Consider the following 12,634-nt stretch of genomic DNA (forward strand, 5'->3'; position numbering starts at 1 on the left):
AAACGGGTAGAAACTAGAAACGCATGTTTTTCGTAGCGTTCCCCACAGACGGCGCCAATGATGGTTTTATTGGGACCGGGTCCACCATAAACCGGGTATAGAGGTACAAGACGGTAGGAGAATAGTAGTATTATTACCTGGGGCGCTAGGCCCAAAATAGTACGTACCCGAAATACTGGCCCAAAGAATACATAAATAATAAATACTATAGCCCTAAGGAATTGGATAGGAATAATACTGTAGCTACTAGGAATCAAACCCTGGTATATGGATTGAAGGTTAGGAACCTATACCACTGGACTAGGGGTGATTAAGTGATTCCCGGGATGATGTCTTAAAGGGAGGGAAGTGTGTCTTATATAGTGTAGAGGGCCTTCTAGATTGTTGACAAGTGTACGGTATCGAATAGTCTTCCCTATCCATCCTCCATATGTCTATGCATGCATCATGTCTTTACCCACGTCTTCAGCTTCTCACCCACCATCTCAACCACCCCTCTCTACCCCCTCCCCCGGTGGGAGCACCGATGGTGCGCTGAGTGCATAGTCCCCGCTAGCCACACCATGCCACGGAGAGTCTAGTGAGCCCACCTTGTTGGTCATGTGCCATCCAATAGGGTCCAATCACTACACCTTCCATACCTCCATGCCACGATCACGAACCTGCACCAACCCAAACTACCACCCCTGCCAGTGGGGATGCCATTGGTACTTTAGTGGATGCTTGGACCCTGCTAGCCACGCCACTTCATGGAGAGTTAGATGGGCTAATATTGCTAGCTATACGCTAGCCGGTAGGTTCAATTACCAACCCCCCCCCCCTAATGTCATGCCATACCGCACCACTCCACACACATCAATACACCACAGCCCACCGCCTCAAGAAGAAGGGGGCAGGTGGCACGCTCGGGGCCATACTAGGGGCACGAGGCACGCATCAACCGTCCAGGTCAGCACCCTAACCAACATGGCTACCCAGGCGGTCAACGGCACCCCCCGCACTACCCTAGAAATGGGGGTGCATGTACACGTTGGACACGTTCCTTCCTGTGGGGACCAACGTCCCCACCGACGACCTACTCCGATCATCCACCACAGGTCAGCGACACCCCAAGTCAGTCCACTATCTTCTACATGTCCTCCCTCCTCCTTTCACCTTGCTGGCAACTCCCCTATCTTTTAATGCTTTGCTCCATGCATCCTTATTTTCATAGCCCAATAGTCTTCAATTATTCTTGTTGGGCCAACATCTCAGCAATACAAATGGACACCTCGCTTGGGGCCGAGACCTTCCCGATGAAATGGGCCCCCCGAGTACCTATATCCAGATCATTTTTAATCCTTATATAAATTTTTCTAAAACTAAAGATTACAAGTTGTTTTAGAGGGTTCTAAATTCCTTATACAATTTATTTAGCATCATAAACATTTATTAAACATTGTTACTAGCCGTTACTCTAAGATGTCTTCATGAATAATACTTCTAATATATCAATAGTACAAATTTTACCCTAAATAACACAAAATTGCTCTACCCTAATTTACTTCAATTGTTTTAGAAATATTGTCCATTTTGACCGGACACACAAATTTTGGAGATTATATTTAATGCATTAATTCATGCATAAAAAAAAACAACAATTTTTTGGACATTTTAGACCGAATAATTCCCTGAAATTGAAGTATTGACAAAGTGACATAATTTTATTTTATTTTAAAAGTAATTTTAAAAGCCAAGTTGGCTTGAAAGGTTTTAGGCCGAGGTGATTGCCTTTTGTAATTTTATATTTGTATTTATTTATTATGTTGTTATATTATAATGTAATGTAAAAGTGAGATTAATTTTAAGAAGGTAGAGATGTAGAAAAATGTAATAATGAAGAAATTATAAATTTGATGATGTGAAAATATGATCAAATTTTAAAAGTGAAAAGTATTGTAAAAATACAGATAATTTATATGTAAAATTGTAAGTTACATTTAACCAAAAAAAAAAAAAAAAAAAAAAAAGTTTTGCCTTAAAGAGCTAGTAGCTAGAGTGGACCATGTATCGGAGTAATTTCAAAAGTAATTGAATGTAGCAGTTTCACGTGTATACATTGAAATATTCAAAGTAAACACCCCTTTGGGCGTGGTCTTTGGGACAACATCAATCATCAATGTCAGACACCAAAATAAATGTCCACATATTCTATTCACAATTTTATAAATACAAGAAAATTCTTCAAGTTTAAAGTTATCATTAGCGATGTAAGTCTCCCTCACTTTTTAAAATAAATTCCACTTCTATTTCATCAAATTTATAAATTTTTCACTGTTCTACATTCCTACAAATTTCTTTTACTTTTAAAAATAGATCTTAATTTTATATTATATTATAAATATAATAACAAAATAATAATAAAAGCAATAAAATTGCTAAAGACTTTGTGGTCTAGTGGCATCCGGTGTCTCGATTGGTTCGAGCTTCAGTGGAGTCAACTGTTGACTCTTTGTGCTTGTAGCTATGAACAGATATAAAATTATACCCCTTCTCCGGATTAACTTGCCCATGATGTTCTCAAATGTAACAGAAAATGTTATTTCTACCATTTTAAATATTAATTTGATATATATCATACCCTTTCTTTCATTGACTCTATATGATTTAATTGATTTTGTTAAGAGTTATTAATCGATACCATTTAATACAAAAATGTTAATATAAGCAATATTTAAAAACTTTATTTCTCTCACTAAATTATTATATAATATTCATTCATTATTTATTTTCATTGCTCACTCATAAATTGACTTATGTCATGTACTGTATATATTAATAAGTGAATTTTGTAGGAATATAACATTATTCTATCTATAAAAGCTTATAAAAAAATTTATTTTATTTTATTTTATTTTTATATGAATTGGTCGACTCACTACGGAAAAATAAAATAATTTCAAACACTAATAATATATATATATATAAAGCTAACACCTTAATAATATGTTAAAAATTTATTTTAAAGAAAAAAAAAAGGCAAATGTAGTGTGAATCGTAATATTATTTAACATAATACATGAAACACTAATAACATAAATGAACAATTAAATTTCTTGAGCAGCATTGTCGCATTGACGCTGACCTGTGCGCCAATCATGTTAGGGAGATGACGGAAAAAAGAACAATGATTGGCTAAATTTGTTTTTGTTTTTTTGTTTTTTTAGTATTACTGAATTTGTTTAAATTTCTATTTGTGAATAAATTGAAAATCGACATCAAATCTTACAAATTACAAATATAAATATAAGGAAAAAATGTCAAATAGACATCTGAACTTCTTGCTTTTATGCAATTGGGTCACTAAACTTAAAAAGAGTGCAATTGAACCATCAAACAAGTAAAATTTGTGCAATTGAAACATTTTTTTAAAATTTTCCAGTAAAATCCAATTATATTACTTATATGTATGTATTAAGAGTTGCATTTTCCTCTACCATACTAGTTGGGAGTCAACATTGAAATGTTTTTAATTCAAATTAAATTTTAAAAAAATAGAAAAATGTTCTAATTGCACATATTTTACTTGTTTGATGGTTGGATTGCACACTTTTTAAGTTCAATGACACAATTGTACAAAAGTGATAGTTCAATGACCCATTTGACATTTCTTCCTAAATATAATACGTTAACAGAAATATGCAAATTCTCTAGTGAGACCGTCTCCGCAAATTATATCATAAATTACGATTTATTTTGTATTGTGTACCATGGTCTGAAATGATACTCAGATTATGTGATTGTAAATATATTATGTACCTATAAATAAATTGAATGTTAATTTTAAACATATATGGAATAATTTATTCACTACAAACACATAATATGTTAACTGCATATACATAATATGTTAATTGTAGTAGACACATAATTTATTAACTGAAGGTACATAATATGTTAACTACATGTACATACTATGAATGGCATTTTGAATCAAAGTCCACAACGCAAGGTTGACATCAGTTCATGGTATAATTAGTGGACTGTCTCACATGTTTCAATCCATGGGACGGGTTGGATCAATATAATTTGAGTCTTATGGTGTATATATGGACTTACTAGTTAGTAATATTATTTTCTAATATTGATATATTTACCGTTATGTTATGTTATTACTTTATTCATTTCAAAATGGATATTACATTTATGCTATAAAGTACTAAGTATAATGCTTAAAATATTGATTATATATGCAATTATGTTATTTTATTGCTTTATTTCATACAAATTGTGTATTAAAGTTTTGTTATAAAGTACTACATTTATAATTTAAAATATTAATGATATCTGCAATTATGTTATATTATTAATTTATGTCATTTGCTTAAAATATTGATTATATATGCAATTTTGTTACGATGAATTTTTATTAGATCCGATTCGATTCACCGATTGAGACACGTGAGGCAGTCGCACATGAGACTAGCTCTAATAGGAATAATGCTTAAACAAGATACTAAGGAGGGGGAGGGGGGGGGATATTTAATCATGACTTTCGTAGACTTTTAAAGACTTTTATGAACTTTAATAGTTTGGAAATATTTAATTCAAAGTTTTAAGGAGTCTTTAAAAATCATGCCGTATTCAATTAATATTTTTAAAGAATCTTTAAAAGTCACGTAGTATTAGATTAAGGGGGGTGTATTCAATCACGACTTTCATGAACTTTTAAATACTTTTATCAACTTTAAAAGTTTGGTGGTATTCAATTTAGACTTTTATAAACTCTTTAAAAGTCTACTTGTATTCAATTCAAACTTTTCAAAACTCTTTAAAAGTATATAGGTATTCGATTCAGACTTTTATAGAGTTATTAAAAGTCTACTGGTATTCAAAAAGTTATTGACTTTCACAAACTCTGTCAGAATAGGATTTCTATAGATTTTCTCTTCATTAATATAAATAGATGAAATCCAACCCTCCAACCCTAAACTTTTCAACATTCTCTACCGACTTTTTTTTCCTCTATCTAAACTAGGCAAAATTTTCATCAATTTTACGGTACGTTTCAAATCTTTCATAAATATTATTTTTTATGTTCAATCAAATTTTTTGTTGCAAATTTTTTAATTTATAATTTTTAAATTTTATTTAATTAATATGTTTATAATTTTATATAATTGTATGTTTATTAATTATTAATTTATATATATATATATATTATTTGTATTAAGTTGAATTTTTTAAGAGATTCTTTATTTATTTTATAGTAATTATAAATGGGAGATACTCATCAAGAAAAGAGTAAAGGTAAAAATAAAGTTAATGGATTTTATGCATTATGGCACCTCAGGAGAGTAACGAGTTATTACAACTCATGGTTGATGCCATAAAAAATGGATGGCGTGATAGTAGTGGAGGTTTAAGCAAGTTAACTGTGGAGAAGAGGAAACCAATGCCAATCAAAGATAATTGTACTAACATGATGAATATTTTAATCCGTACTTTTTTTTTGAAGCAAAATTTGTACTTTTTCATTCTAAACATTTTGATAATTATATTTCTCAGCATTACTTGTTTCATTAGTTCAAGAGATATTTTTATTAGTTATATTTATAAAAATTGATTATATTTTCGTTATGAATAATATACTCTATTGTTGTGACATCAGTATTTATTTATTTATTTATTTTACAATGCACTAATTTATAGATAATATATTAATAGAAGTTATGGAATGTTTGTGAGGGTGTATTCAATTTAGAGTTTTAATGACTTTTTTAAGCTTTTTAATATGAAAAAAGTTTTTAAAAGTCTATAAATGTTTATACTATGGATATTTATAAACTCTTACAAAGTTTATAAAAGTTTAAAAGATTCTAGGAAAGTTTACAAAAACTCTACAAAAGTAAATTAAAATCCATCACTTTGAAAGTATTTAAAAGTTCATGAAAGTCGTGATTGAATACACCCCCCTAAAACTTTTAAAGACTCTTTAAAAGTCATGTGGTATTCAAAAAGTTATAAATTTGTGTATACTTTTTAATTTTAGGACTTTTGTATACTTTTCATTCTCAAATATAAATAGTTGAAATCCATCACTCAACTTCAAGATTTCAAAATTTTCTTTCTACAACAAGATTTTCTCTCTCTATTTAAACTATATTTTTGTTCTCCATATTTAAACTTTATAAACCTTATATCTAAATTCAATAAGTTATTTTTTCTTAATTATCCTATATTTTCTTCGTACCTAAATTCTACCAAATTTTTCTCACTCCTAAACTTTACAATCTTTCTCTAAAAATTTGAAATAATATTATTTTTACTTCATTATTGCTTGACACTTATTTCTATTTTTTAACAACAGGCTACTACGAATAGCGAACTACTGTTCGCAACAGTAATTTGGGACTGCAAACAGTAGCACCTTGTTGATGTTCATAGTCCCAAATTACTATTGCAAATAATAGCTTTTTACTTGATGTCTAGCAGTATATGAAGTATAATTACATATATATATATATATATATATATATATAAAATTTGATGCAACTAATAATTATCTCCTTATTTTATTTGAACAATTCTATTACTATAAATTTTAGTGTTCAATATTGTTATGAATTTCTTATGAAATAGTTTTTTTTTTTTTTGTGTATTGATATTTATTAATAATATATAAGTAATTAGCATATAAGTCTCGTCATACTATGGATAAAAGTAATAATATTGATGTCGGTAAAGAATTATATAATAAGAAGAATTCTATGATATATTATAAGATGTTTTGTAAGAATATATATATATATATATATATATATATATATATATATATATATATATATATATATATATATATAAACTAATAAGAGTCAAAAAGAGTTAGGCCTAAAATGGGTAGAAAAAATGGCGGTCAAATTATTTAATCAAATGGATGGTTCAGATTGTTTAGATTTATATCTTTCCTTGAGATTTTCTAATTTATCCTTAATTATATGATTATCTGTTAAGTTTTTCGTTAAATATTCTCTTCCCCATTAATATTCCGTTAACTTTTAACTTACCCATTAATTTCTATAAGAAATGTCTTAGGTTCGAACTTCATCCCAATCAAATTTGGCATAATTAAATTGAATATCAATTGATAAATTTGAATGTAAAGAATCTTTGCATAGGAGAAAATAAAGACAATATAACTAATAAAATTATTTCTCTTATTTAATTTAATCTACTTTCTTTAATTTAGAATTATGTGTAGAAAATTGAACTTTGCTTACAAAGACGAAATCTCTCACTCAAAGAGATCCACATTCTAAAGTAGAAATTTAATCTAAAGGAAAAATTGTACTCTTCGTTTATAAATTATAGTGTAATTGTAAAATTCGTTTCTAAGTGTTGTTCATGTTCGCTTTTCATCCCTAAATTATCATTGACGTTGTACTTTAATTTTCGTCATTTCATGCTCACTTTTCGTCCCTTGAGTTATACTAAAATTACAAATTTCGTCTCTAATACTTTATTAGTAAAGAGACGAAAAGTGAAATATCAATAATAACTTAGAGACGAAAAGTCAGTATGACCAACACTTAGTGACAAATTCTACAATTATCCTATAATTTAGGGACAAAAATGTAATTTTTTCTTAAAAATACTACGAAGAATTTATTTTTATAAGTCTACGTTAAATAATTGAACTTATATTATATTACATATACTTATTTTATTCCAATTAGTAAGCTAATTGGATAATAATTATAATCACAAAACAAATTTCACTGTCAATATAATGAACTTGTAAGTATACTTGCATACTTAAATCTCCAGGCCAGCTGTCCCACCCAATAGAGGTGCCTACAATCCAGCAAGGGGTTAGCCATTGTGTTCGACGGTGGAGACCCTGGGTTACACCCAACAAAAATACTTCCATTACTTTTTTTTTTTAGAGTTTTTTGCATTTTTAGTTCCACGACTATAGTGGCACTTGTAGGATTGGTCCACGACTTTTAAACTTTGTAATTTTGATCCATGACTATTGTTTTTGTTGCAAAAATGGTCCTTCCGGTGCCGACAAACAAAAATCGGCGGATTTTTTGGCAATTTTTCGTCGGGAAAAAAAATCGACATCTTTTTCGTCAATTTCTTGCCGGGAAAAAACAATTCTCCTTTCAAGTTGGATTAAAATTGACATTTCTAAACAATTAATTTAAGTTAAAACAAATTCATTTCTAAAAATATATGTAGTCAATTTAATTATTTTTTATTTTGGTAAACTAATTAAAGTTAAAACTAATTATTTTTAAAAGCATACATAGCCAAGTTAATCTTAGTAAAATTAAATACAAATTTAAAATTATTTTTACTTTTTCGTTTAAATTTAAATTATATTTACTTTTAAGCCAATTAAGTACAAATTTAAAATTATTAATACAAATTCAAGATCAACAAAAAATAATATGGAGTATTATTAAGATTAAATTTAAACTAGAAAGTAAAAATAATATTTGAATAATTTTGCCCAGTAGTAACATCTCCAACACAAATGGGATTTTTTTTAGAAATGTCAATTTTGAATAAAAAGTAAACTAAATTAATTTTTTAGAATTGTCAATTTTTTTTAGTGCCAAATGTAAAAAATCCTACTGCCAGAAATGTCAATTTTAATCCTACTTGAAAGGAGAATTTTTTTTCCAGCGACAAATTGACGGAAAATATGTCGATTTTTTTTTTTCTGGCAAAAAATTACCGGAAAATCCGCCGATTTTTGTTTTCCGGCGTTGGAAGGACCATTTTTGTAACAAAAACAATAGTCTTGGACCAAAATTGCAAAGTTTGAAAGTCGTGGGCCAATCGACATATAGTCGTGGGACTAAAAATGCAAAAAACTCTTTTTTTTTTTTTTTTTTTTTATTATCATTCCCTTCGTCTTTCTTTCAAGTCTTTACCCCATAAACAACGCTAGAGACCAAGAAAATATAAAAGGAAAAAAAAAAAAAAAACCAACGTTTACGTCAAAACCATTTTCTCTCTCCGCAACTTCTCCCTCCCTTCGGCAGTCCAAAGTCAAGTCCAAGTCAACTGTGAATGTCTGAATGCTCCACCATTAAATTCCCTCTTCCTCCTTCTCACAACACAAACCACTCCTTCTCTTCTTCCTCCTCTAGCTGAAATGCAAGCCCATCAGGTCTTCAGGCTTCTTTTACTTCTCTTTACTCTCCACTCTGCTGTTTCTGAAATCTTCTTTGAAGAACGCTTCGAAGGTGATTTTCGATTATCTCTTTTTTTTGGATGATTTATTTTACTTTTTCCTTTACTGGGTAGCTAAAGTTTTGATTTTTTTAAAAAAAAATCTGTATTATGTGGGAAATGAAAGATGGGTGGAGAGACAGATGGGTGATATCGGATTGGAAGAGGAGCGAAGGCAAAGCTGGGAGTTTTAAGCACTCTGCAGGCAAGTGGCATGGTGATCCTGATGACAGAGGTAAAATTACTTTTTTTTTTTTTTTTTTTTTTTACTATTTTCTTTTTCGAAAGTAAAAGATTTGTTTGAAGTTTAATTCAATTTTAGTACTTCATATAATCTTAGCTATTCCATGTACTTAAATACCAAGTAATGATTTGTATTCCCTTAGCTTTTCTGGTCATCAGTTACTAATATTTAATGGAATTTGGTAATATTTATGTGTTTACTAATATTTAGGGTGTCTTTGGAAACATGGAAAATGGGTTTCCAGTGTTTGGCAAGGGAGAAAATACTAAATTCAATGAAATTGATTTTCGGTCAAAAGGAAAACAAAGCTAGTTTTTTGGAAAATGACTTCCCTTTTTTTGGGAAGTCATTTTCCAGGGCCAGAGAAAAAGCTCCTGGGCGGCGAGATGGGAAGGCGACCAACGGGTGGCCTTCAATCTCTGGTAGAAGGCGACCGGCGACGGTTCGACTGTCGCTGGTTGCGGATTTTGTCATCAGAGTTGACCGGATAAAGTTTAGGGTATTTGACCGGTTTCTTTTCTGCTTATTTTCCGGAAAATGAACTAAACAGGTCAATACATTTTTCTAGAATACAACCAAACACATATTTGGTCTAAGGGTAGTTAAGAAAGTTCTATGAGGGCAAAATTGTCATATCAAGTGATAAATTATTCCCAATGTTCATGGAAAACAAAATACCAATGTTGTGCCTTGGAAATCTTTTTCCTGGTATTTGAATAGTTGAGGGACTAAGGGATCATGAATGACCACACTGGAAGAAAAAATGTTGAAGTGCCAAAGACAGTAATTTAGGATAACTTGCCTTGGATACCCTATTGTTTGAACCCATTCCATACTGTATTGCTGAAACCCTATCTATACTATGTTGTTGAATCAGTGGTATTGTAGCATTTATCAGTTAAAATTTTACAGGTATCCAAACATACCCTGATGCCAAGCACTATGCCATATCTGCAAAGATACCGGAGTTAAACAACAAGAATAGGACTCTTGTGATTCAGTACTCTATCCGATTTGAGCAAGAGATTGAATGTGGTGGTGGATATATTAAGCTTCTCTCTGGTTATGTCAACCAGAAGAAATTTGGAGGTGACACACCATACAGGTTCGTGATCTGCGATCCAAATTACACTTTCAACTAATGATTCTTTTATACCTTGTATTATTTTTCATAGCCCTTTAATAGGATAGGAAGAGTTGTTCTTCCATTTTTGCTCCTATACGTCTTAACTATTTTGTCAGCCATTGCAGACATATATTATTCTTGTATGTATAAATCTATAAAAGGATTTCAAGGTATTTGCCATCATTGGAGTGTGAGGACCAAATTGCCCTCCCTAATAATCCAACATCTTTCCCCAGGAATTGCAATTACACAGACATTTTGGTCTTTATACTACTTATTCCCTTTTAATTTCCATATATACCAAACACTGTAATTGGAATTCCTAGTAATTCTATTCTGTCTACCAAACAATAGAATTTGAACTCCTACTTTATTCCCACATTATTCCTTTCCCATTGAATTACAATTCCTCCCCCCTTAATTCCATCCTTCCAACCAAACGACCTGTTAGAGTTGTTATAGGGTTGAAAACTTTGCAACTATACTAATGCACTAAGATGTATTTTTATAAGCAGTAACAAAGACAAGCAAGAGATAGGCTATCATATACTGAAGTTATGTGAACATCCTTTTCATGTTTGTGGTCATTTTTGTTTCTGTTTCAGTCAAAAAGAAAAATGGAATAAAGGAAGTAAACACAGTAGCTATTAGAAGATTCACTATATCCTGTTTTAGATTCTTGAATTTGGGACCTCCCCTTCCTTTGTATCACTCTCAAATTGCTTGCTAAAAGTTTTGCATATCTGTGCAGTCTTATGTTTGGACCAGACATCTGTGGCACACAGACAAAGAAGCTCCATGCTATAGTTTCCTATCAGGGACAAAATTATCCCATAAAAAAGGAGTTAGAGTGTGAAACAGACAAGTTAACTCATTTCTACACATTCATTATAAGGCCGGATGCAACATATAGTATCCTTATTGATAACCGTGAGAGAGAGTCCGGAAGCCTTTACAGTGACTGGGATATCCTTCCTCCTCGTAAGATCAAAGCCGTTAATGCTAAAAGGGTAATATACTTGTGAATTTGATGCATTATCCAAGTTTATCATTTAGAAGTTAGAACGTATACTTTTATGTATGTAACTTCTTTATTTTTATTTATTTTGATAAGTAAACATATTTCATTAAAAGCCTCAAGTTCATCACTTAGGATCTACACTTTTTATGCACATTACATACAAATGCTGCTTAAATTGAGTAGATGGATGTTTCATAATGAAAAAAAAAATAGTTGATAATTGTAACAGATAATTCTTAATAAATTATTATCTGGGTTACCGTAGGGGCTTCAACTTCCATAGATAAGATGTGTTCTTGATCAATATCCTAAAAAATAATAAATTTTGAGTTTTCCTTCTTTCTCTTCTCCAGCCTGCAGATTGGGACGATAGAGAGTATATTGAAGACCCTAATGATGTAAAACCAGAGGTAAGAAAAAAGAATATCAACTGAAGTGGTGAGTATCTTTAGAATTACGTCCACTTTTAATAACCAAAGTTATGCTGCAGGGATATGACAAAATTCCAGCTGAGATTCCTGATCCAAAGGCTAAAAAGGTCTCACAGTTTCTCTCCTCCTCTATTTTAGAGAATAAATTATCTAGACTGCTGTTCATATACTAAAGATTTTTCTCTAGTGCTTTTTCTCTCTCCCTCACGACAATTTTTATCCAAGAATGCTTACCTTTATGTATAGTTTCTGAAAGACTCCCCTATGCTTACCCATAATTTGTTGGAAGTGGAAGTCAATTTTGTTATGTTTGATCATACAAAAAAGTTAATTACTTTAGTTATTGAACCACTTAGTCTGTCTACAAAATGAATGGCTTTGGTTAATAACCAGACTAAATAATAAGAATTGTCCTTAAACATGGCTTAACCTTGTTTTTCTTTATTAGCCTGCCGATTGGGATGATGAAGAGGATGGAATATGGAAACCAGCAAAGGTACCAAATCCAGCATTTAAAGGACCATGGAAACGCAAGGTGCTTCTCCCCCCCCCCCCCCCCCCCCCCCCCCCCCCCCCCCCCCCCCCCC

General features: G+C 31.1%; 1 protein-coding gene across 1 annotated transcript in view; it reads left to right on the plus strand.

Annotated features, from left to right (window-relative positions):
* Positions 1-9,079: 9,079 nt before the first annotated feature.
* Positions 9,080-12,634, plus strand: part of LOC116032317 (calreticulin-3-like) — a 6,924-nt gene continuing 3,369 nt past the window's right edge. The window contains exons 1-7 of the mRNA XM_031274817.1: positions 9,080-9,239; positions 9,353-9,460; positions 10,382-10,574; positions 11,347-11,605; positions 11,970-12,026; positions 12,107-12,154; positions 12,496-12,582. Of these exons, the coding sequence (XP_031130677.1) occupies positions 9,149-9,239; positions 9,353-9,460; positions 10,382-10,574; positions 11,347-11,605; positions 11,970-12,026; positions 12,107-12,154; positions 12,496-12,582 (843 nt within the window). The 5' untranslated portion in view covers positions 9,080-9,148. The remainder of the gene's footprint in view (positions 9,240-9,352; positions 9,461-10,381; positions 10,575-11,346; positions 11,606-11,969; positions 12,027-12,106; positions 12,155-12,495; positions 12,583-12,634) is intronic.

The sequence above is a fragment of the Ipomoea triloba genome, chromosome 10 (assembly GCF_003576645.1).
Source record: "Ipomoea triloba cultivar NCNSP0323 chromosome 10, ASM357664v1".
In the NCBI taxonomy this organism is placed as follows: domain Eukaryota; kingdom Viridiplantae; phylum Streptophyta; class Magnoliopsida; order Solanales; family Convolvulaceae; genus Ipomoea; species Ipomoea triloba.